General features: G+C 35.4%; 3 protein-coding genes and 1 long non-coding RNA gene across 5 annotated transcripts; 1 reads left to right on the forward strand and 3 right to left on the reverse strand.

Moving 5' to 3' along the window:
- The first annotated feature begins 1,795 nt into the window (after positions 1–1,795).
- LOC105178710 (uncharacterized) lies at positions 1,796–10,870 on the forward strand. Of its 2 annotated transcripts, none has more exons than XM_011102276.3 (13): positions 1,796–2,054; positions 3,775–3,949; positions 4,220–4,303; positions 5,784–6,025; positions 6,131–6,374; positions 7,230–7,309; positions 7,679–7,763; positions 8,584–8,715; positions 8,788–8,901; positions 9,538–9,585; positions 9,786–9,870; positions 10,230–10,280; positions 10,356–10,870. In XM_011102276.3, exons 1-13 carry the CDS (start codon positions 1,915–1,917, stop codon positions 10,445–10,447), a joined length of 1,572 nt encoding a protein of 523 aa, XP_011100578.1. In that variant the 5' UTR covers positions 1,796–1,914; the 3' UTR covers positions 10,448–10,870. The 2 variants fall into 2 exon arrangements, with proteins under 2 accessions (XP_011100578.1, XP_088735595.1); XM_088879469.1 differs by lacking the exon at positions 1,796–2,054 and adding an exon at positions 2,143–2,292.
- Positions 10,871–13,108: 2,238 nt separating this feature from the next.
- Positions 13,109–16,472, reverse strand: LOC105178787 (ran-binding protein 1 homolog b). The gene is made up of 4 exons (XM_011102350.3): positions 16,169–16,472; positions 15,482–15,633; positions 15,157–15,282; positions 13,109–13,612 (listed from the first exon to the last, which is right to left on the reverse strand). The coding sequence occupies exons 1-4, from the start codon at positions 16,336–16,338 to the stop codon at positions 13,410–13,412; spliced, it is 651 nt and encodes a 216-aa protein (XP_011100652.1). The 5' UTR covers positions 16,339–16,472; the 3' UTR covers positions 13,109–13,409.
- A 6,319-nt stretch (positions 16,473–22,791) lies between these two features.
- On the reverse strand, positions 22,792–24,928 carry LOC105178856 (thioredoxin-like protein YLS8). The gene is made up of 2 exons (XM_011102455.3): positions 24,644–24,928; positions 22,792–23,312 (listed from the first exon to the last, which is right to left on the reverse strand). Exons 1-2 carry the CDS (start codon positions 24,761–24,763, stop codon positions 23,004–23,006), a joined length of 429 nt encoding a protein of 142 aa, XP_011100757.1. The 5' UTR covers positions 24,764–24,928; the 3' UTR covers positions 22,792–23,003.
- LOC148789311 (uncharacterized) lies at positions 23,651–24,637 on the reverse strand. Its single transcript, XR_016063942.1, has 2 exons — positions 24,131–24,637; positions 23,651–24,048 (listed from the first exon to the last, which is right to left on the reverse strand). It is a non-coding gene; the product is annotated as an uncharacterized LOC148789311 (long non-coding RNA).
- Positions 24,929–25,681: the final 753 nt, after the last annotated feature.

A 25,681-nucleotide genomic window follows, 5' to 3' on the forward strand; every position in this document is an offset into this window, starting at 1 on the left:
CATCATCAATTACGTGGCCGCTCCCTCTCTGTTGTGTACCAATATTTCCTGCCATTTTGTGGCTTAAAGGCTTGTCTCCTCATGGGCTCTACTGGGCTCTTAATCCCATCCACCATCCTTTAAACCTCTTTCGTTTATTGGGCTGACCCTTTATTTTTGGGCATTGTCCATCTTTACATTTCATTATTTTTTTTATTTTTTTTTATCAACTTATCATTTCAACTTCGTGAATTTTATAATGTCAAGTGGTTTATCTATATATTGCCACTAAATATCATATGTACAGTGTATGTGATACATTGATCAAAACAAATATGGCAAAGTGTAAAATTTATAAAGTTAAGATTGTACATTGATACAATTTTATATATATATATTTAAATAATAAAATATAAAAACGAATATAATTCAAATAACAAAATCTCATTTATCTTACGTTTTTTCATCTTATAAACCCCTCCTCTTAATTTTTTACTCAATATTTTCAAACACTCAGCCTAACATCCGAGAAAGTGTATAACTTAACTCCAGCATGCCAACCTGTGAATTATTATTATTATTATTATTTTTATATACATATACTTGACAGTGTCATTAGTTTTATTAAGATCCTAGGATTAATTAAATTAATTAGTATGGTGATGGTTGGTATTATTATATTTGTAAAAAGTGGGTCGGGTCTTTAGAATCCAACCCAGATTTTAAATTGTGAGTTGGCAATGCCATTCATACTTACTATTATGATGATTATTATTATAATTAAATACAAAAACTCAAGATTTTGTCATTACTCCAAGTGGATTTGGATTTTGGACCCACCATCTTATGTTGTCCAATTTTGTCCCATCACCCACCCAATTCACATCATGTTTCTTCATCTATAATTACAAAAGTTATATTTAAATTATAAAAAAAAATTAAAGTAATAGTAATAATTATTAATCTGTCATTTGCACCAGATCCATACCTTTATGAGCTGGTTTCAATTCCCTATAACCATTCTACCTGCACTCTCTCCTTTTTAACTTTCTACTTTTTCACATTTTTTTATTACGAAAAATGAAATTCATTGCTGATTCGAGTATTGAAAGATTATTTATTCAAAATTTTTAATACGTGTTGGTATTATTATTGAGGAGAAAGTGATTTTATTATTCTTGAAATTATTTATGGACTATTCAAATGGATTAATTTATATAAGATAAATAGTTATGTAAATAAATAAAAGAAATACACGTACGGGTTTGTAGTTTACTTTATAAATGCTTTTGCAAGTATTGAATAGTCGGGAAAATAACTCCCTTCACTAGAAATGGATGCACCAGTACGATTGAAACCTTCCTTTATTGTGTTACACCAGTACAACGATTAGAGCTAAAAGATGGTAGCAGAGCCAAATTCTGATCAGAATAATTTTCTTTCGATCAGATCGTCCCAATCAGAACGACTATATTTGTATAAAAAAAATTGTATATAATTAAGGGTATGATGAATAGAATAAAATAAAATGCAATATTTAGGTGATGGCACAACCAAATCAAAATTGTGATGGTTCATGCATTTGAAGGTTTTGCACAAAAATGGGGAAACATTCTCTAAGGAGGTGATATATCTTAAAATGGAGAGAGGAATTAAACAAGTGGTGATGTGCAGTGAGTTTGAGGAATGTGATGCACCAACTTACAGAAGAATGACAAGTAGGAGATCCGGTCCAAAAAGACGAGCAAATTAAGTGAAACGACGCCGGAAAGGGAGGAGTATATATAAGTACACTACACACAATGCACATTACTACATTACTAAAGACTCCACTCACTCACATATATAACGTATATTACTACACACACACACACACACGCGTTTAGAGAGAGGAAACAGAATTTTAGCGGAAATCTAGAGAGAGAGGAGGCAAGAATGGAGGGAGGGAACGATAACAACGGCGAAGACGAAATCCTAGGTTCGAGTTTGACGATGGAAAAAGTCGCCGCTGCCAAACAGTTCATCGAGAATCACTATAAGAATCAGATGAAAAGCATACAGGAACGAAAAGAAAGGTATATTTGGATGTATATAGATATATAAATGATAACCCATGTGCTTGTATTATTGGCAACCTTTTTTTTTTTTAAAAAAAAAAATAGAAATGTAGTATAGTAGTGGTGAATTAGTCTAGTTTGAGTAGCGATTTAGCTTCGTGGTTGACAAGATCTGGTGCTAACTGTGGTGTTTCGGTTGTTTTTTTGGCGTATTTACGCTCTGGGTTTTAGGTTTTCAAAGTCAATTTAGATTGTGGTATGTTGCTTAGAGTTAAAGTGTCAGATAGGTGTAGATGGTGATTTTGCATTCTGGTTTGTGATTATTTCTGTTTAATTGGAAGGATTTCAATTCTTGTGACGATGCACGCAACTCAACCAATTTGTAGAACTTTACATTTAATTGAGTTAATTTCAAATAAGATAATTGCGATAAAAAGACTTGGTTTGGCCGTGGTTTAAGAGTGCTGTAAACAAATCTAATCAATTTTCTGTGCATGAGTGTGCGTCCTTGAGTTGGACGTACGGAAATCTTGCCAGGCGAAACAAATCTAGTTTAATCTGTTCAAATTTCCTGTTAACTGAAAGTTGAATCTTCATGAATTGTTACAATGCTAGTATCATTTCGCATAGTTACAACATATGTGTATCTATATACGTCTGTGTTTGTGTATTTTGATGTATATGTATTTAAGGCTATATGTTGTGATTTATAATGTCAGCAAGCTAACTAAAGATGATCCGGTTAGTAGCTGTAGTTGCGATTTTTGCTGCAGCACGGGTCATGCAAGTTAACCTTTTTTCCTCCCCCTCCCCCCCCCCCCCACCCCCAAAAAAAAAAAAAAAAAAGAAAGAAACATGTTTACTTTAAATAATGAGTTACGTGGTTGAGGATGGTTTGCTCACTCCATCCAGGAGAGACTTATATTATAGGGAACTCATGGTTGTTTTTTCCCCTTTCTCCAACTCCTATTTTCTCTCTCATTCTTTTTGTATTTTCTTTCCAACTATTAACTATTTAATTATCTAGTATCTCATAAATATTTATCTTCCCTTCGAACTACTTATTTTAAACAATTCATTACTATATCTTAAAATCCTTGTCTTCATTTTATGAATAAAGATATTCATGAATACACAATGATTGGGCTACTCACCCTAGTTTTGATTAATTATAAGAAGCAACAGATTTTTGAGAGACGATTCATGTGTACAAAGATGAGGGTGTCGATCAGGACATTGTGTTTAGTCTCTCCATTTAATATATTATCTTTATAAATATTGTCTTTTAAGTCCTTACCAAGTTTGTGATATTTTGTCGTATCACATGACTGAACATATTTAAAAAGGAAAGCTTATTGATCTTAGTTACATAAATGCTACTAGAATAGACGTTGTTGGGTTGGCTGGCTGGGTGGTTCTTGTTTTATGATGCTTTTTGATTTGGAGAAGTATTCAAGTATTTGTTGATAGGTTAACTATGAAAAGAAGAAAACGAGAGTAATGGCAGTTCTAGGTCTTACAGCATCATGACCAAGAGACATCTATAAACACATTTAACACATCATGGGAAAGATACTCGTATATTCTCTTTTAAATGGTCATAAGTCGCATAATAAGTAATACTAATCCAACTTCATAATGACGCCTTCAAGCTAACACTTACTTCTGCCTGTCTAGATCTTCACTGATGTTGCAGACTTTTTAGCTCAAATCTGAAATTTCAATGTTTATTCTCCAGGCGATGGATACTCGAAAGAAAGTTAGCGTCTTCAGATGTGCCCAAAGAGGAACAGATGAATCTAATTAAAGATCTAGAACGAAAGGAGACCGAGTTTATGAGACTAAGAAGGAACAAGATATGTGTTGATGATTTTGAGCTTCTTACCATCATTGGGCGTGGAGCCTTTGGTGAGGTTGGTGGCACGCTTGCAAATCTTCCTCTTCCCTTGCAGTTAATATGGGTTGCTGTGTATTCTCAGTCGTGAAAATGCAGTTTTTCATGCCATATTCTAATATGAGAATACACATATCAAAGCACGAGTTAGCATCAATTAATTGTGGGCTCTTTTTAGTTTTTCCTCCCCCCAAAGCAGCACTTGTTCACAAAACCCAACAATTATCACAAATATGTGGTGATATTTTTCCATTGATTTCTCTGTTGCTGATTAAGTATGACACTGCAGGTCCGATTATGTCGAGAGAGAAAATCAGGGAATATTTATGCCATGAAGAAGTTAAAGAAATCTGAAATGCTTTCAAGAGGACAGGTAAGCATATTAATCAAGCATGCAGATTTTCCTCCAAGCTGCATTTTATTCTTAAAAGCTAAAAGCTGCCTATGTGTTGGGGCGGGGTTGGGCCCTCTAGCAGTTCGGTAAACCTGGATAATGAATACAAGTAGGAGCATGAGGTGCCTCGGTGTGACCTTCTGTCCGAAAATACCAGTAACCTGAGCATAGGTCATTAAGGAGTACTATCTGTGACAAATCTATGAAAACTGACGTAGAATACCGCCATGAAACTCATTTTAGTAGTCATGCACTTATCTATTTACTGATCTTCATATGCCTAGGTTTTCAATTTATGGTTGGGCATAAAATATATTTTCCTATCCATATAAGTCCTATTGAATGATCTTGTCGATAGTTGTCATATATTATGCCTGATACACTATATTTTCCTATCCATATAAGTCCTATTGAATGATCTTGTCGATAGTTGTCAATATATTATGTCTGATACACCTGATCAACGGACTCATTCTACTTCATTAATTACGTGTGTTTAGCTTATCATGGATGATATGATAGTATTGAGAGCATATCTACTTTTCCATTGTACACATTCTTTTCTGATTGTCTTTTGTTGGATCTACCTTATTCTTTACAAGTAGAGAATTTTTAAACCACCATTGTTGTTAAAGGCGCATGGTGCGTCATGGCCCACGGAGCGCGTCTTTTGAAGCAAGGCTCAGGTTTATGGAAATATTTGATAAAGTTGTATGGTTAGTATGTTTCTACCAAAAAGACCTAAGATTAGGAAGAAAGCAAATTATAATCAGAATTTTAGAAACATAAAAAAATTATTTATTTAGCAAATTATTTTATACCATAGCAAGAATATTGAGTTATGACATTAAATAATAACATAAATTATATCATAAATAAAGTAACCAACAATTTACTAAGTCTTGGGGAAAAAAACAAAAACCAGATAAAAATAAGAGGTAGAACAATAGCCTTTCAGAGAAAAGAAAAGAAAAAGAGGAAAGAAGATAGTACAAGAAAGAAGACAATAGAGGAAGAGAAGGCAGTAACATACTAACATCAGATAACAAAGGAGAGAAGAAAGAAAAACAACAAAGAAGACGTCATTATGAAAGAAAAACGATACTGCTGGAGAGAGAAAGTGGAGCAGATTAGGTTTTTGGGGCTGGGCTTCAGCGAGGTGCCCCAAGATAAAGGCCCTGGTACTCCCCATGGCTGCACTAGGTAAAAGCCCAGCGCCGTTTCAGGAAAAATGGCGGTGGGCTCTTGCCTTCTGAGCCACGTGCCATGGCCTGTGCCATGATTTCCTATGTATACGACTTCTCTCAAGGGTCCAGTACTTGCATAAGTTGGAACTTTTTATTTTTCCCTTCTAAGCGATTTATTGTAAGCTGTAATCCACATATTATAAAATTTTCGGAAGTGCTTCTGTGTTACTGTTAGCTGCTCTGTATGTCTAACGAAATGTTCTGCTGTATAGGTGGAACACGTAAGGGCTGAGAGGAATCTATTGGCAGAAGTGGGCAGCCACTGCATAGTCAAATTGTACTACTCTTTTCAGGATGCTGAGTATTTATATCTTATCATGGAATATCTCCCTGGTGGTGACATGATGACTTTGCTGATGAGAGAAGACACACTCTCTGAAAATGTGGCTAAATTTTACATTGCTCAAAGCGTGCTGGCAATTGAGTCAATTCACAAACACAATTATATTCACAGGTACATATGATCTATCATTTAAACAATTGTTGCATCTGTTACCAAATTTTCTGGAGATGAGGTTTGTTTCATGTATAAGTGTTATCCACCCAAATTTCCCTATAGGGATATCAAGCCAGACAACCTTCTCCTGGATAAGAATGGCCACATGAAGCTCTCAGACTTTGGTCTTTGCAAGCCACTTGATTGTAGAACTTTATCCACAGTGAATGAAAACGAGGCTTTGGATGATGAAAATATAAGGGAACCAATGGACATTGATGGCCGCTTTCCTGATGCTGCGAATGGTAGTAATTGGAGAAGTCCTCAGGAACAACTTCAGCACTGGCAGATGAATAGGAGAAAATTGGTAAGCATCTAGTATAATTTTGGCTTTTTTCCGTTTTCCCACAACCACTGGATTGGGATCTTGCCTGTTAGGCATGTGATTTACAACTAAGAAGAAAAATTACACTGCCTCAAATATGAGGCTTTCTATCTTAATGGTTTAGCATTAATATCTGTTCTAATGTGTTCATTTAACTGACATTTTTCTCTCTAAAACAAATATGGTTCAGATAGTGAATATCATCTTTTGGCCAAGAGAGGAATCTCTCATTGAAAAAGGATGCTGTATTTCTTGTTCTAATATTGTTAACTTGGTTGCCTCAGTAATATGCATATAGCAAATGTCTAGCTTACTTGGCTTTTGATGATGTAGGTTTAGAGGAAACTACTTAACAAAATATACCTTATACTCCTCACCTTCTCATTTCTGTGAAAGGGAGATGTTGAGGATAGACTGGACTTTGTGGTGATTGGGGGAATGGAAAATACAGATAAAAGGCAATTGTGGAAATATATGGTGGAAATATTTGATGAAATCAATGAATTATTGGTTATTGGTTATTAGATGGAGTATCTGGATTAGGCCACATGCACGTGCGCACGCGCGCGCACACACACACACAGAGATTTTTGGCGTTGGAACCGCAAGGGTGGGGGAAGAGGGCAATGCTGAAGCAGTTGCAGCTGGCTGACAATGGAAAAAATATGAGATTGGTTCCATTTGGATTCTATAGTAATAAATTTTGAGAATTGCTGTATCATCATTTCATAAAGAAAAGACAATAACACATCTATGAAGGCATAAAGATGAATGTTCTGCATGGATGAATTGCTCTCGAGTTTGCATGATTGATCTTTGACTTCTCTGCTTTTTAAGGCATTTTCAACTGTGGGTACGCCTGACTATATTGCTCCAGAAGTGCTGTTGAAGAAGGGATATGGCGTGGAGTGTGACTGGTCAGTTCATGTCCTAACAACTCGCCCCGCCCCCTCAGTTACTTGTTATAATTTCAATATTCATGTGGTTACTTACATAAAAATGATTCATCGAAGATTCAAATTAGAAAGACATACCACTAAAAATTGGTGTATTCTCTGATTTGCTTGAATCTGTTGGCACCTATTTTAAGTTCTAACTTTCTGGGATGACTTACTCTGAATGCTCAAATGTCATGAAATAAGCCGTTTCGAGATGTGCACATGACTGTTATCCTGACTACATTCATTTGCTGTTCTTCATTAATAAGAGAAATAGATCTCAGATAAAACGAGATCCGTTCTAGCTTGTGTATCGCTGGCCTCCTCAATTGCCACATATGCATGCAGGTGGTCGCTGGGTGCAATCATGTATGAGATGCTTGTTGGCTACCCCCCTTTTTACTCTGATGACCCAATGACCACGTGCAGGAAGGTACATGCTATGAATATAGCACAACGTAATTTATTCCTCCTGTTTCTTGCTTCTAGTACTACACATCTAGTAAGTGCTATTTGTGGCTATGACCAATGTCATCTTTTGGGTGACTGCTTTTCATTTCTATATCTTGGAGTGTGATTACTGGATCATATTGACTTATGGCAAACTGAGTGCCGAACTGAAAAGTGCATTTCACGAATTTCATTAGCTTCTGCACCCATCAGATCACCATACTTTTCTAATGTGTAACTTACAGCAAAATCCACAAAAAAGGCTTAGGTAAATAACACACCCAGCGTTGTCGTGACCCTGGGAGCAGCTAAGGTCTCCAACTCCCCCCTGAACTATGTCATATACAGGGAGATTGCTCGCCAATTGGATCACATTGTCAGGGAGTAAATTAAAAAAATATCTGCCTATTGCAGCAACTCATGTTTGTATGTGTTTACTTATGTTCTTGGAAAGGATGTAGATTATCATTATAAGGATGAAACAATAGCAACCAACTGAATGTAAGAATGTGCTGATGCTCTCTTGAGTTCAGAGTGTAACATGAATGCGCTCTCTTCAGAAAGTATTTTCCTTAGGTATACACAAGCAGTTCCCAGAGTGAGAACAATAATTGTTTTAGCCACTTTAACTGTTATAAATCGAGAGTGTTTCTGCTAAGCAGCCACTAAGCATTTAGTGAGAGAATAAAATAATAAAGATGAATTATATTCCTCTACAAACTACAGATTTCTGTTGAAGGATATGTATTCCCCAGAAAGTAGGAAAGCAATTATCTTCTGATAGAGTTTTCTAATGATTGCAGATTGTTCACTGGCGAAATCACCTGAGATTTCCTGAAGATACCAAACTCAGTCCTGAGGCAAAAGATCTCATATGTAGGTTACTATGCGATGTGGAACATAGGCTTGGAACTAGGGGAGCAGCCGAGATAAAGGTATGACTTGGCAAAAAATGTGGGTCTCAGTCCCGCCTCTTTCTGTATCTATTCATATATGAATTTGTGCAGGTTCACCCTTGGTTCATGGATATTGAATGGGAGAAACTGTATGAAATGGATGCAGCCTTTAAACCAGAGGTTAACGGAGAGCTGGATACCCGGAACTTTATGAAGTTTGATGAAGTATAGTCTGATCTCTTTACTTTTATTATATTTCATACTGCCTATGCTACTTTTTGGTGACAATTAATAATTGTATAGTATGTCTATTGCCAATTGTTATATCATTAAGTTCGGGGAACAGCTTAAGACATATGCTGTAACTGCAATGTTTTTCTCTGTTTCATGCTATACAGATGTAACATCTCATAGTTTATCTAAGCATTCCATGAATCTGGGTCTGTTTGCATGAGCTTATCTTACAAATAGATTAAGGTGTGTTTTGAAACCTCAATCGACAAACCCTCTAAAGCGCAAATCTCTCATTCTTTTCTCCTTTTCTGTATCCTCCATTTTGCACCAGGGTCCTGTATTGTAATTTGTTTTTAAGTGACCACTTATTGGTCACATGCTTGGACTTTGTGTCCGAGGGCCTGCCTAAAGTTTTCAAGATGGCATCTTTATACAACACGATGTGTTGTCTCAGCGTCCGTTAACTATGTGGTGAACTTATATCTTCCATATTAGTTGAATACATTAATGCATAATTTTCATCTTCCAGTGTCTTTGATATTTTTATGCTAAGTGATGTTTTTGGTCTCTTTTCTCTTTGCTGCTTTGATAAATCCTTATTAATTCACTTCTTCATTGGTTACGCAGTTGGATCCTCCAACATCATCAAAGTCTGGCTCGGGATCATCTCGGAAGGTTTTCTTTTTTCTATTTGCATATTCAACTTATTGGACTAGTTCCCCAAGAATGCTCAATGATGTAGAATAATTTAGTCGTTTGGTTTGCTTCTGTCAATTGACTGATAAAGCTTGATAGCTTGTTTATGGAGTTCTTTAGTTCTCATATGTTTAAGCGAGATGGCAGTAAGGTAACAACTTGGCCCTTGTATCTGACAGATGCATCTTACTCCAAAAGACTTGAATTTTGTGGGCTATACTTACAAGAACTTTGATGCTGTCAAGGCACTACGCAATTCATCGGGTAAGTGAGTTAATACCAAATAGTTGCACTCATGTCTCTCACTTCCTGTGTAAGTATGTATATTTGCTTGATCTTATTCACATGTATGATGTACACCTCCAGACGACGTTTATGTTCTCATTCTCATTTCTCTTACTTGCAACGGAAACTTGCTTGTATATGATAACAAACCTAAGAACCAGCTGAAAGCTATACGCATCACCGAATGTACGTCAAGGGTACCTCACGAGTATCATTGAATGTTCATGAAAATACTTCATATTATTTCTCGAAGAAGTTGGTGGAGAATTTTCGTGGTTCTTTTACAATTGTAATATTGTTAACAATTGCTTGGGCTTGTTCAACTGTAAACGGCGCAGATCATACGAGGGGCACATCAGCGGGCGTGCCATCAGGTGACTCCATGTCAGGTAAGCACATGTTCAGCACAGAATCTGGCTGCTATACTTGGTTTGTCAACTAATAAAATAAAATATATCTGCTAGGTGATCCTGGGGCACGACAAATGAGCATGGGAACTCCCGATGAAACAGATGTACAAATGATCGCATCAACAGATGATGCAATGTCTCCATAGTAGCAATACACCAAAATGGTTTGGCAATTTGGAAATACTAAGCATGGTGGCGTACGCCTGTATATTTGTAGGTTTCTCGCCCCTATTAAGTATTTGATGTAAGTTTTGGTGGTGCATTGTGTTCTTCTGCAGAACCATCATTCAAGTGTACAGTGTGATGGCGCCAAAAGCGTTTCAATTTTTAGGCCATTCTGTTATCATCCTGTTACTAGAGAAGTGTGTAATTGGAAATTAGACTAGTTTGTATGGGTACTGGTCCTGGCTGCCCAGGTTGGCAGGGGAACTTGCCTTCTCTTGTGGCAGTTTCTGATCAGACATTAACCTGGACTTTCATCACTGCTTCGAGGAACTAACTCTTGTGTTTTCTGCAAGAGAAGTGTTTTCAGGGTGGCTGGCTATATTATTTTCAGGTGTTGGAACTTATTTTTGTTGCACACAATTGTTTGCATTCATTATCTTTAGCACAAGGCTTCGACTTTTTATCAGGTCTAAACATATAGCATACCTGCCTTGTTTTGTCTACCAGGTCGGTTTTCCCTAAGCCCGACCTGGATCCTAATCGACAATTTCTACTCATGGACCCTCTGTATTATCCACAAATTCGAAATGAGAAAAGCTTGAGAACCTCCGGAGAATCAAATCTAAAAGAACTACTTTGAAAAATAGCTCCATATGTAACCAAAGGTTTTAAAGCACATTCCAAATAACTAAAATAGTTTTTGTACATGTGTACCATACATATTTTGCTATATCACACACATATATGTGGAAGACAAACCTGCACTCATTTATATGTGATAGGCCAATTAAATCAGCGTAGTAATTTATTGCTTAAATGAAGATTTTTATTAAATGTTCATGTACTTTAAAAAATCAGTTGAAAATCCCTCCATATTTTAAAAATAGAGAAGACCCTCTTTGTTTTCTAGATATAGCTTGATTTGTGTTCCTCTCCGTTGAATATAACTAATGATGTTAATTTTTTCATTAAAATGGTTGTTATGCCTTTATTTGTATATATTATTGTTTATTTTAACAACCATTGAAACTGCATTGATTACATAAGAACCCTAAGACCTAATTGATTAATTTTAATTATCGAATATTAAATTTATTTAAAAATTAAAAGTGTTACATTAACTAATTTTGAATATATATATAAATAAATTATTGGTTAAAAAATTAATTAAGTAAATCAAAGAAGCCCCTCGCAAAAAAACCTCCCTCATCCCCTATCACCATGGCCCGCACCCGAGGCCCCCTTAGTCGTCGGGCGACTAATTAAGAGGGGACAGCCCACCAACCCCACTTGCGGCTCTCAAAGAGCCATTGTCTTGGAATCTACGTGACATCAGGTACCCAAAACAATAGTCATCACCCCCGAAAAAACCACCTGAAATAAATTAAAAATACCCAAACTATTAAATAAACACCACAAGGATATTCTAGTAAAGAAAACTTTAAAAAATAAAATCAAATGCAACAAAAAAAAAAAAAACACTACAAAAAGTACATCCAATTCTCCTTCCGTTAACTGAAGGTGTTTTTTCTTTTTTTTTTTTGGTAAGTTTTACAAAACACAATGAATTTTAACTTAACACACCACAGATATTTCAACAAACAACTGGTGCGGGTGGAAGGGTTGGGGGAATGTATTTTAGGCTAATTTATTCCGCAACGGATTTGGATATGAAATTGTCTGTGATATCCATAGGCAAGGACGCATTTTTCTTGGGATTTGGATATGAAATTGTCTGTGATATCCATAGGCAAGGACGCATTTTTCTTGGCATTCCCATGTGCCCAGCTTCTCGCGAGAACAGAGACATCAACATAATGTTTGGATTCGTTTTCTGAGTGTTTTGTTGTATTTTGTGAAAATAAAGAGAGAAAAACAAAGATAAATAAGTATGTATTAGAGATAATATGTATATTTGAATTTATTTTTGGAGATAATTTAAAATAAGTATTATATATTTAATGTTGTGTTTTGGGAGACAAAAATTACTATTCATTGTCAAATTCATGTCTTTTGAGATAATTTAAAATAAGTATTATATGTTTAATGTTGTATTCTGAGAGACAAAAATTACTATTCATTGTCAAATCATGCATTTTTTATATATATGTATGTATATATATATATATGCTTTTATGCTAAAACAGTTAAAAACACCTAAATAAGGTGTTTTTGAATGATGGCAAACATTGGGTATGTTTTGACTTATCTCAGAAATAAGTTGAAAATAAAAACAAACATAGTGCAAATTTCTGTGGACGGCTTATATCATCCGGCTATTGCTAGGCAATGTTGTACACAACTAAGAAAACAATTTAAGCAAAATGGACAACTTGGCAGAAATAAAGCAATAATAAGAGAAATGAATCTTTCGGCAGCCGAGAATATTTTTGTTACCTTACGGTTTGGCCACCGAGCACTCTCAACTCAAGGCCCACCCATCCTGAAAGGACACACACAAGATGCTCAAAAGTACAACACATCACAACAGAGGTCCAGTTCAGGTGGAACCAGAGTTCGAACCCATCACTCTTCTCTTGCCAACTCAAAGCCGTACCGACTCAACTTGGTTCAGGAAAAGAAAAAATCAATGTCCATGACTCATCACCAGCCAAAAAGAAAAAATGAAAAAAAAGGGCCCATGAAACAAAGACCTTGTAATGATAAAAGATCAAATATATGCTAGGGCAATTCACCCAGTTTAAAAATTTAGCAATACATATGGACTGATTAAAACAAAGCAACAAATATCAAGGTAAACCGCCACCCCGAGCCTCCAAGCACACCAAGAACAATCCACCAGGAGACCAGTAAACAAACCAAATCACATAGCACACCATGTTTCACAAACGCAATATTCAACACTAGGTTAATTCACCTGAATAATCCATGCTTCAACCCTTGTCAACCAAAAAGCCAGACAAGAATGGCAAAACCCTTCTTCTAATTGGTAGATTTTTCCAGTTTCTCATTGTCATCCCTTTTCTCTTCCGAGGACAAAGGTGCCTCTTTGGCCTCTGGTTTATCTCCCACTACACTCAACTTCTCAATAAGATTGGCAGCAGCGGTGGCTTCTTGGTTCTCCCCACTGTCCTCTCCCTGAGATTCGGTGATCTCTTCAATCTTATCCTTGAAAGCTTTGCAATCTGAAACAAACAGGAAAAGATTAAGAAACCATAAGTACAGATATATGTAGCACCCAACAAGAGAAAAAAATAGTAACAAACTAATTTAAGCTAACAGGCAATGCATAATTCCAATTAGCAGGAGCCAAATGGCATAATAACTAAAGTTACGTAACAGGACGAATAATATGGAACCATCATCTACATTATTCCTTTTGCATGCATGGTGGTAAATAACAAGACAACAGTGAGGAAAGATTGGCAGGCATGATTGGAGGGGGGGAATTGAGAGGATAGGCTATAAGATACGCACACCCCTCTAGCTCTATTTTGTACGAAGGTACGAAAAATTGGGCTGGGGCTCAACAAAGGTGCGCCTCTGCGCCATAGCGTCACCAAATTATCTCAGCGCCATTTAAAAAGAAGGGCGTGCGTGCAATTTACAACTATGCTACAAACCTTTCTCCTGTCTACATGAGTGTCATAGTTGTTATAGGCTTATGTCACACCAGAGCTCAAAGACACCCTACAGCCATGACACTGTAGCTCGAGCATAATTCGTCAATGAATTTATGTACTTTTAGTATTAGTAGCTTTCAACAAAATAGTATAAAAATAAACACATCAAGAGCTTACAAGAAGAGAATTCAGCTCACACAAATATTAATAAATTATTTAATCAAATTCACCACTTATTTCAATAAATTAAGCAATATTTTAATAATTTCAGCAGTTATGTAACCAACTTGATGATCTACCTGAGCAAAATAACATTTTTGCAGCAAGCTCAGCAATATCCTCACATATTTAGCAATAATTTCAATGAGTTAAGCAACTAAAAAACATAAAACTAAATCAATAATTACAATGTTAAAAGAAAAGAAAAAGGGAAAGGACTAGTAGAGACTGGTAAAGAAAAAAACAGAAGGGAAAAAGGAGAAAGCAAATAAAAGAAATAAGATGCCAGCAGTAAGAAACCAAGCAAAGGAAAGAAAGACATGAAAGGCATATGTGCTGAGAGAGAATCCTTGAGTGGCTGTTGAGACAGACGAGGGCTTTCCCCCACACCCAGAAGGAACAAAAAGGAATCAAAAGATTTGACTGATTCATCTCCCTACTGCAAGGCCAGTGTTATACTGAAGAACGCTGCTGGCCTTGAGCCATGGCACACCATGATAAATAGAGCTTGTTAGGAATTTATAAATTATCACTACAATGACCAACTTGCATTTCTTCATGAGCTTTAACTGTTAGGACCGCAGACAATTCAAATACCCACCCAAGGACATTAATCCTTCCAAATGAAGGAGTTCTTTAACTAACAGTATAGAGATTTAAACCCACGAGGAAGAGTTGTGAAGGATAAACCACAAAAACTATTTAGATCTTACCCAAAAACAATTAACCCATCATGTGATGTACATACTGCTTCAAATATCTAATCACATAAAAAAGAACACACATACAATAGCATATAGGTTCACCATTTCAATTGGTTGCAAGGGTGACCAATAATGTATATATTGCAGATTAGAAGCAAGTAAATAAATTAGAGTTTAACTCACTCTCCACAGAAGCAAATCGAATGCAAAAAGTTTCCTCCTTCAACTCTCCATCTGCAAAATCAGCAGCATGCCACACACACGACTTGTCATTTCCTTGATGCTCTTGCACCGTCATTGTGGACAGCACTATAAATACAAAACAATACTCAATTCAGCCAAAGACATATCATCAGAGGTAATGACGTTTGAACAAAAGATTACACAAACATAGTTCATATCAATATTTTCGCCTAAACTCCCACAAACAGCAGCAAAACTACAGGTATGACATACAAACAACAAAGAAAAACATATAAATGTACAAAAATGTATACGAATTCCTAACCGAGATGATTGGCACAGATTTTAAGGGTCTTGTTCTGCCTCATGACAAGCCTAACTTTGCCACTTTCCTTGTGCTTTAGTAGCTTCACAGTCCCAACTCCCCTCTCCTTCCATTGGTTACCTTCCTTGTCAAATCTGTACAACTTTGATTTCCTACCAAAGACAAGAACTGAACATTAGTGATACTGATATAGGAAGAAGAACCATAGCGACATTCACAGAGCACAAAATTAGGCAATCCATGTATGCTGCAGTCAGTTCATCCATTATCCTTTAAGAAAAACGGCCTCCCAAAAATAAAAAAAATGAAAATCCCAACAGATATTTATTGATAATTTACTGCAGGAAACATATGTAATAACTTCACCTTCCAATCACGAAAATATGCAGCAACAATGACTACAATACACAAACAAAATCACGAAAGCACCGGGCATGACAACCAGCCTTCATCTATTGCATCAATTCATTTAAAATCCTAACGCAATATCCACTTATAATTAACAAAAGTTACTTCAGATTAATACTTACAGAGTCAATTCCATGTATTCATTCAAGATGCCACATGCATTACATCAATTGCATGAGAATAAACCCGCCTTAATCTATTGTCTCCATCCATTCCAAACCCTAAAAAAGCAACAATAAGCATCCTACTCCAATCTAAAGAGAGGATTGAAACACTCACAAATCAAGAAGAACATCTTCGTTTTCCTCCCCGGTGGTAACGGCAACTTCTTGGAGTTTGACGATCGGGGCTACCTGAGCACCGGTATCCTCGTCTTCAGCCGATGGCTTCGAGTCCTCATCCTCTTCCTCCTCTCTTCTAAGGGTTGTGGGTTCAGTTGTGGTTGCCATAACTTCACGGGGAAGAAATTGGGGATAAAAGTGCAGAGATTGAGATCTGGAGTGGCTTTAGGGTTTTAAGTTTTAGCAGTGACCAGAGAGAGAGAGAGAGCGTTGCGGGGTGGGATGTGGGGAGCGGGTGGAGTCTGCGCTGGCATCTCATTAAAGACGATTTCAGTTCTTTGGATTGGGCCCATCAGTTTTGGATTCTGGAATAGACGTCATTGGGCTTTGGCAGGTGAATGGTCCAACTACCCATTTCATAAGTTATTCTAAAATCTATACTATTAATTAAAAAGAAAAAGAAAAAAAATTGTGGTATTAACTTCTAAATACACAAATTTATTTTTTAAATCAATTCTTTCTTTTAATTTTTTTAATCAGAATATTATTTTTAATATTTTTTAATAATATCACAGTTATATTTTTTTCCCCCACAACTCACTACATTACGTTTCTCTTTCACCGTATCCACATTTATTATAAGTTATAAGTACATTCTCTCACGCCTTATTTTTTTCAAGTTTATTATAATTACTTTTTTATAAAAAAAATTTCATCATTTCAGGTCATAATTCTTTTTTTTAATATGTTTACATGGACCGCGCGGACCAGTTAGTTTAAAAGTGTAGCATTTCACCCTAATTTCTTTTCTTATTTGTTGGTCAAAAAGTATAAAATACATTTACTTATATATTTGTATGTTTTCAAGTTATGCTTTTGGGATAATTATGCTTCCTTCATGAAGTTTGGTTAATTACATGTATATTTTATGTAATTTAAAGAATTAAACTAGTAATTATGAGATTTAATTCAATTTAATAAATAAAGTCATCTGTTAGTTAAAATTTACTGAATTTATTGATATTAATAAAATAAAATAAAATTATATGTACCCTCGATTGATTTATTGTCGACTTATTGTGGATAAAAAAAATTCTGACTAAACAATTTTGTGAAGATATATATCTTTACATGCATTAACGAGTGAATATGTATAAGATAATTTGGTCAGAAAAAAATTAATTAACCTGCATTAAATTAATAATAAATCAATTAGTATCAAAATAATTTCTATCTAATTATTTTTTGTTAATATCAGTAAAAAATGATATATTTTAACTAACGGCAAAATCTCACTTTTGCTCCCATTAAATAGGGTCATTCTTACTTTTGGTCTCGAACTTTACAGGCTCAACACTTTTGGTCCCAAAACTCTAAATTTTTAACAGAATAGTCCTATTCTCTTAAATATTAACAGAAACGGCACGTGACTTGGTCTATTGTTAGCTTTCGGGGAAAAGAAAAACACCCTTCAGGAGTGTGTTCAGTTTTTTGGAGGGAAAAAAGGCGTCAAAAATAGTTTTGTGCTATTTGTATATGTAAATAACCCACAAACACTACACAATATTTTTATCTTTTTTTCATCACTTTATCTTGAGATCAATAGGCCAAAAGATGTCACAAACATCTCAAAATAATTCAAATATTGAATGCTATTGTTACAAAGCTACTCATTTGAAGAACACATGGACAAGTGACAATCCAGGTAGAAGGTTTTATGGTTGTTCTTTGAAGAGAGGTAGAGGTGGATGTGGATTTTTTTATGTGGTTTGATCCACCAATTTGTGCAAGAGCTACCATAATAATTTCTGATTTGTTGCGCCGACTCAATTTGCAAGAAGAAGAAATTCAAAAATTGCTTCGAAGAAATCAAATTTCGGTTTCTGTAACTGTCGGGGGTTTTTTTTTTTGCTATCGTTATGTATGTTGGTAGTTTGAACCATTTGGCTATTATGTATTATTTGATGTTCTTATATATTACTAAACGACCTTTTAGTAGTGGTCAATTATGTGTAAAAAGACTAATGAATATGCCTTTTTTGCAAGTAAATTTAGTTTATGTTGTGTTTAGATGAGCAAGCATAAGTTATGAAAATGGCATAGAAATGCACTGGAATTGCACAAGAACAAGAAGTAGTAAAACAAAAACTAAAATTGAAACTGAACAATTGAAATTGCACAAGCACTGAAATTGCAAAAAAACAGAAATTATATTGAAATGCACTGATCATAATTCATTAATAAAATGTGTTGTAAAGTTCCATTTACATACTGAAAATTTGTCATACTCTACCACTTTACAGACCCAAAATGTGCTAAAATATCCTCCAAAAGTCTACCAACAAGTGCAGTATTTTGTTCGTAAAAACATCCCAAAAATCCCTTGCCAATACAAGCCAAAAATCTGCGGCCAATACAATCCAAAAATCTGTTGCTAAACATTTCATTTACCTTCTTATCTACTTTTTTTTTCTTTTTAGTTGCAGCCACTATTGCACTTAAGTTTGTTATTGTGGCGAACTTCTTTCCTCTTTTTGTGAGACAAGGGACTCCACTAACAGAGGATTGGTTCACGGTTGAGCATTGTGTAAACTTGTGGAGTATTTGTTGACTTGTTCATAAAAAATGAGATTAATATTATTAACATGGATTAAGAAAACTAAATATATGTTGCATCAAACAATTTTTACCATTTCACTGGTATTTGACTGAGAAGATGCAAAATTTGGTTAAGAGGATGAGTCAATGAACTTTGATTTTGTAGTCCTCCTTGACTATATACAAAGTAATGTTAGTTTCAAGTTTATAATTAACGTCAATATATTAGACCCTGCTGCATGAATTTTCTAGTGATTTCCTTGTCTATACATAAGATTAAATTAAAGTTAGTAATATCAATAATAAATTAAATAATTTTTTAAAAGACTTACAGTTTTTTGTGGGCTCTTTTTAACAATAACTATTGACTGCATGGTTGTAGAAGTCTTTTCCTTGCCTGCATAGAATAAATGCCAACATCAATTAATTGAGTAGAAGTAAATGAAACTTTAAAAGTTCCCAGACTTACTATCATCTTCCTCGGTTGTTCTACAACACTTAGTTCAATAGGATGGTTCATTTTCTTCCTTGCACATTATTTTTTATTGTGGCCTGTCTTTCTACAATAATGACACATCACCTTATATGGTTGTCTCTTCAATTTGGTGGTCTGATTCTTTTGGTCTTTTGTCCTCTTTTTCCCTTGTTGGATGGCTCATCAAGCTCTAATCTTCTAGCTCTTGCAGGCTTTCCTGCACCCCTTCCAAAGTTGGGTGGAAGAAGTGGGATAAGTCCAGTTTTTTTCCAAAGCTTAGGGCCATTAACAAGTAAGATGTCATGCTTGTATACCTCAATGGAAGTTGCCACACTATAGCAAGGATTAACAACGTCCTCTGGCTCTAGGGATTGACTGCATATGGCACTCATTTCATGATTTCATGGAATGCCTGTCAGATCCCATTTTCAGCATGTGCAAGTGTGGTTTCGTAAATTGACAACATACCTAGCACCATCATAACATGACACATCAAAATGTCAATCATCTGACTTGATTGATATGCAATCAGCAACTTCATCAATGTTTTTTTCAACAATTTTTCTGATTTTAGGGCAGATTTCTTTGTTTGGCCATTTTTTCCTGGCCCTAACTCTCAATTCTAATAGTCTTATCATTATCCATTCCTTGATCCATTCAAGCATGGTCATGATTGGTTTCTCTATGGCCTCAAAGAATGTTACTGTTAAATGTCTCACAAATATTTTTTAACAGCATATCATACTTTTAAAAACAATTAAAATGTGACCTGTTCCAATGTGCTGGAGGCTTGCCACTCAACCACTTTGGGATCTAGTTGAGCAAATTTCTCTATTCAAAAATTAAATAATTCACTCATTGTTATTGCCTTTGAAGCATTCCACAACCTTTTTTTGAAAGTTAACCCTCTAAATCCAGCATTTTTCATGTTGTCATGTAAGTGCCTCACACAAAATCTATTATCTGCCCCAGGGAACACACACTCAAAATGCAGGAATCATCCCCTTTTGCTTGTCACTAATAAAAGTATATGTGTCATCCCTCCCAATATACAAATCAACCTTTAACAATTCCAAAGACCACTGTCATGCTTCCCTAGTTTCTCCAAAAACTACAACATAAGCCAAAGGATACAAATTATTGTTTGGGTCAATAGAAACTGCAATTAGCATAACACTTCCATAGGGACCCTTTAGATGACACTCATCCACCTGTATCACAGGTCTACAATCAAATAAAAATTCTTGCCTCAAAGCATCAAAGCACACATAAAATTTGGAAAATTTTCTTTACCATCATCCCCATTAGTTATTACCATCATCATTGTGGACCCAGGATTATTGCTTCTTAATTCTGATGCATAGTCCCACAAACTATCAAATTGATTTTCAGCTTTGCTTCAATTGCTTCTTATGTTTTTTTCTTTGCTCTATATGCTTGGTTTCTTGATACGTGACACCTAAGTTCTTTAATTACGTCTTTTCTAAACCCCTTCACATTCCTTTTAGGATTTGTTCTGAAGACATCTTGATATTTGGCTGATAATCATTTGCTATTCACATTAAATGATCTAGCACATTTATGTTCTAATTTATATTATCTAATTTGGGATGTACTCTCTTCCATTAAGTGCATGCATTATCCATTGACACCCATCCCCTAGACACTTAACATAAACTCTTCTTTTATCATTCTTGAATATTTTCAAACTCCTCTTTGTACTGATAGCATGACTGTGGATTGCCTCTCTTAGTTTAATTTTGTTACTAATATCATCCCAATTTCAAAGTGAGAATCATATTTGTTTCTAGGATTGAAGACAAGATGAGGTTCTTTCTCCTCCTCATCAAAACCAACGATAGGATCAAAATCATCTTGACTCAAGCATACATCGTCATTTGATGTTGTATCGTCAGAGTCAGATGATTCAACCTCTTCCCGACCACTATCCTCACCCCCACAACCATCTATATTACTGTCTGTCAATCTCTGAATCATCACCCTCCCAATCATACTCAGAGTCCTCTAATCCAAAGTCAAATAACCTATCAATCTCATCATCCCCTTCCCCTTCACTTACCCCATCATCATCATCACCACTTGCCCATTACCCTTTGCCTCATTACCCTCTGCATGACTATCCACTATTTTGTGAACACCATCCCATTATATTTCATTCAAGTCAGGATCATTCCCATCATCCACTACACACTCCAAATACAAAGTAAAAATTCTATTTTGGGGACTATATGCTTTAGTAAATTTAACAATCTCAATTTGATAGTTGAGTTGTGTAAAATTGTTCAAATATCTATAAAATTATTTAGGCCCCATGTAGCCCAATTTCTCACCAAGTTTGTTTAAGTACTCCACAATAATATTAAATACATTCACAAAGTCAAACTTACTTTTAATTCCACCCACATATTCAGGCTTAGGGTTATGAATAATTGAACCCCCATGATATAGAATAATAGTGACAAAAGGGTCATTCCCTAAAAATATATATATAAAAAAAAAACGAGCAGGAATAAATTAATATCTAATCAAAAAGCAATAATACACAAACTAAGATTAATCTATTTAGAGACAGAACAAAAGAATCATATGTTTGTAAACAGAAGATGTCTCATATAATAAAAAACCAAAAAAAAATCATAGACAAACAGAGTGTTTGAAGGGGCCACATGCCTTGGAAAAAAAGAACATGTCTCATAAACTATTTTTTTTTTTAACAAAAGGGACCACACAACAACATAAAATTTCAAAAACAACCTTTTTTTTTTTTTTTTACAGAAACCACATCACAAACAATCATTCATTTATTTACAAGTTTGTCAAAGCATTAACACAATTTAATGAGAAAGATCGAAATACTAACCGTATTTCTCGTACTTAGAGTCTGGGAAGTCACAAGCACTTGGTGCCTCAAGCTCATCTTTCTTAAGCGCTCTTTGCTCCAAAATCTATTGCTCTTCAAAATATCTTCAAAAAGATCTTGATTTTGTTTTAGGTGCTTTGTGGATTTAGGGATTTGATTTCTGGATTTAGAATTTAGGGTTTTGATTTAGGGAAAACGAAAATGAATGATATTTTTTTGGTCTGAAATGAAGTGAGAATGGCCCCATGCGACCCTACCGCGTTCACTTAGCCATTGACTAATGACACGTGACAAGTCACGTGCCATTTCTGTTAGTACTTAATGGAACTGGAGTAACTCTATTAAAAAATTAGAATTTTGAAATCAAAAGTGTTAAGTCCGTAAAGCTCAGGACCAAAAGTGAGAATAACCCTATCTAATTGGACCAAAAGTGAGAATTTTCCTTTTGACTAATAGAAGCAAATCTCATGAATACTAGATGTAATTTTTTTAAATCATAAGAATTCCATGTATAATTAAACTAAATCTCAAGAAGAGAGTGTAATTATTAAATCGCCCAAGTCATCTCCCATTTGTCATTTAAAGAAAAGGCTTTTGTGTTGAAAATGCAACTATACATGAAATAGACATTGTCAATCAATCCCAGAAAGACAGTTCCAGCTGAAGATTAATTAAAAGGGATTTCGTTCTCGAGTTCCAATAAGTATGCTCAACGGACGGTTGAGACAAACAATTATGTCATACATCATCGCCAAGCAACACCAATGGTAAAACCTCATGGCATTTAAGCCCATGGTAGACGTTCTTGCAAGCCCTTTAAAGCCAATCAATTTGCCAAGTCAATACATTCACAGAATTGGTGAAGGCCATACATAACACTCAATAGCGATATTTGGTGGAGTAATCTTTCGGAGCGATAACTAGACCACGCCCCTTCCTCGCACCACGATACACAGTCTCAACAATGTCAATAAATTCTTGCTTATCCTTCAAGGCCCAGTTGATTTTGTTGTTGTTTCCGGTGCCAAGATCAATCATTATGTGCTTGTTTCTGAAAAAGAACATAATTGTGGAAGGGTCATACAACTCATACATTGTGTTGAAATCAGGCACCTCTGTGATATCCACCAGGTATATGACAGCAAAATTCTTTATTGTTTCGGCAACTGAAGCCAGCACCTCATCCATCTGAAAATTAGAATGGAAAAACAAACCAGTGTGAGGTGCAAAATATGAGTTATAAATAATGTGAAAAGTCGTAAAGCCAATGAACTTAGACATATGACGTGCGGAAAAGCATCAGAATGAAACAATAGGAGATGTGAGGAAACATCAGAACCAAACAAACCTAATCAACTGTCAATAGTTACAGCAAGGTCTAAGCAAAAGTTCAGACAGATGTTTCTGAAGAATTGATGTCATGGGGGAGGAACAAGATCCTGCTATATGGAGAATATGCCTACCATGCCACACAGCATCTCACGTGATGTTGTCTGTGAGTGTGGGCGGGTGGGTGGGGGGGGGGGTGTCTACTGCTGATCACACTAAATGAGCACTAATTGAATTTAGATGACAGGTGTTAAAGGAAAGAGCAAGATTCTGGTTACCTTATGTTGAAAGTTTCAGCATTATTTAATGGCACCAACGAGACTTGCATAATCTTTTGTAATGGTTGGACATTGGTTCATACAAACAAACAAGCACAGCAAATGGAATTATTAACACGCTATTTCCATAAATAGTAAATATTTCCACAGATCTATGGACTTGATGTTGGAAGATTTATGTTTTTTCTCCAAACATGAATGTGAAGCTTCAGATTACAGGGAGATAAATCAGCTCATTCTACAGGGAGCCTGACGATATTGCATATCCAGTGTGTTGGGCAATTATAAATTCGTACAGAATTGTTAATGTGAAACTCCTGCAAGTAACTTCAACTGATTACAACTTGAAAGTAATCAATCCACAAACAAACTTGGTAATAGGTATGAATATTACTAAACCTTGAACCATCATTGACGTCTGAGACAGAAAATGAAGAGCTGAGCAAAGGCTCTAGTTGCTATATAGTATTAGATATTTGCCATCTGCCATGATTCCCTATCTATAACATGCAGTAGAAACAGGGTAAAACACACTCTAAATTAATTCAGGCCATGCCTAATACAAATGACTGAAAGTCTGATACTTCCACTGTAATCCTATGCTCACAGAACAGCTGAAATCATAGTTTTAAGTGATCAGTTGAGCACCACAACCACATGAAATCGAAACTACCCAAAAAGAAAAAACCTGAAAAATCAGAACCAATACATAGAATTCTACCATAATTATAACCTGTAAGAGCCCTAACTGATGCAATTGCGCAGCTAAAATTCCCCCCATCAACAACCAAAAAAAATTGAATAGTTAAACCACCTTGTCCAGAAGTTCCAATTAACTATAAAAATTCACCAGAAAATTGAAACGAACTCATTATCGAGTAATTAATGTGGCCAAATAACAAGAAAATTGACCTGCATGCAGGTTTCGTCCCAGTCGTGGCCGAAACGGATGATGACGAGGCGCTCCTCCTCAGCGAGGATTGCCTGATCGACGGCCCAACCAGAGTGAAGGTGCGGCAGCAAATACGACATCGTGTTGTGAATCTTTCTTCAGAAAGAATAAATTCCCCCTTCTACTGAGAAAAGCGCTTTTGGTTCCTTTTGATTACGAATGCTCTAGTCGGGAAGATTCACGCCTCCAGTTACCCTCCTGCTATTTTCTGCATTTTGTACCAAAATCGCGAATAGATAGAAATACCACTTATTGATTTTAGGTGTTGAGCTTTGCCTCTCTCTCTCTCTCTCTCTCTCTCTCTCTCTCTCTCTCTCTCCCCCTTAATGTCCCCCAAAAAAATAAATAAAAAGGTAAACATTAGACAATATTGATATTGAAGTATTATAATAATGTATGTATCAAATCAGGGCGGGTTTGACTATAAAATAAAAACCTACCATACATTAATCATCTTAGCTGATTTTTGTGTGCTTCACACTTTAATTGAGACTAAGTTATTTGTACCTATAATCTAACTTAACATTATATTTAAGTCCCTGGATCCAAATTTAATTTTGTGCTAAGTTAGCTAAGGATGAAAGGGTGTATTCGAAAATAGCTTTTGTGCTGAATAAAATTATAATTTTACAATATCATTTTAAGTGTTTCGCTATAAATAATTGATGGATGGAATTTTATTAAAAACAATAAAAAAAATTGATTTTGAGCTACGGTTCATGTAGAAATATTTCGGCAAACATAAATTTTTTGTTATAAAACTTTTCTTTTCCTTTTTAATACATTTATTTTTACACTTGCATAATATGATTAAAACCAATTCTTAATATATAACATAAAGATACAAAGATTATCATCATATCAGCATGCAAAAATGCGTGTTCATTTTGTTAAGATATAGTTCAATTGACGAAACTGATATCCTATAACTATAAGGTTACCTCATCAATGTGTGGGATCTTATTATACTTTAATAATAGTTGTTGATTTACTTAAAT

This window comes from Sesamum indicum, linkage group LG1, assembly GCF_026168435.1.
Source record: "Sesamum indicum cultivar Baizhima isolate 11 linkage group LG1, ASM2616843v1, whole genome shotgun sequence".
Lineage (NCBI taxonomy): Eukaryota > Viridiplantae > Streptophyta > Magnoliopsida > Lamiales > Pedaliaceae > Sesamum > Sesamum indicum.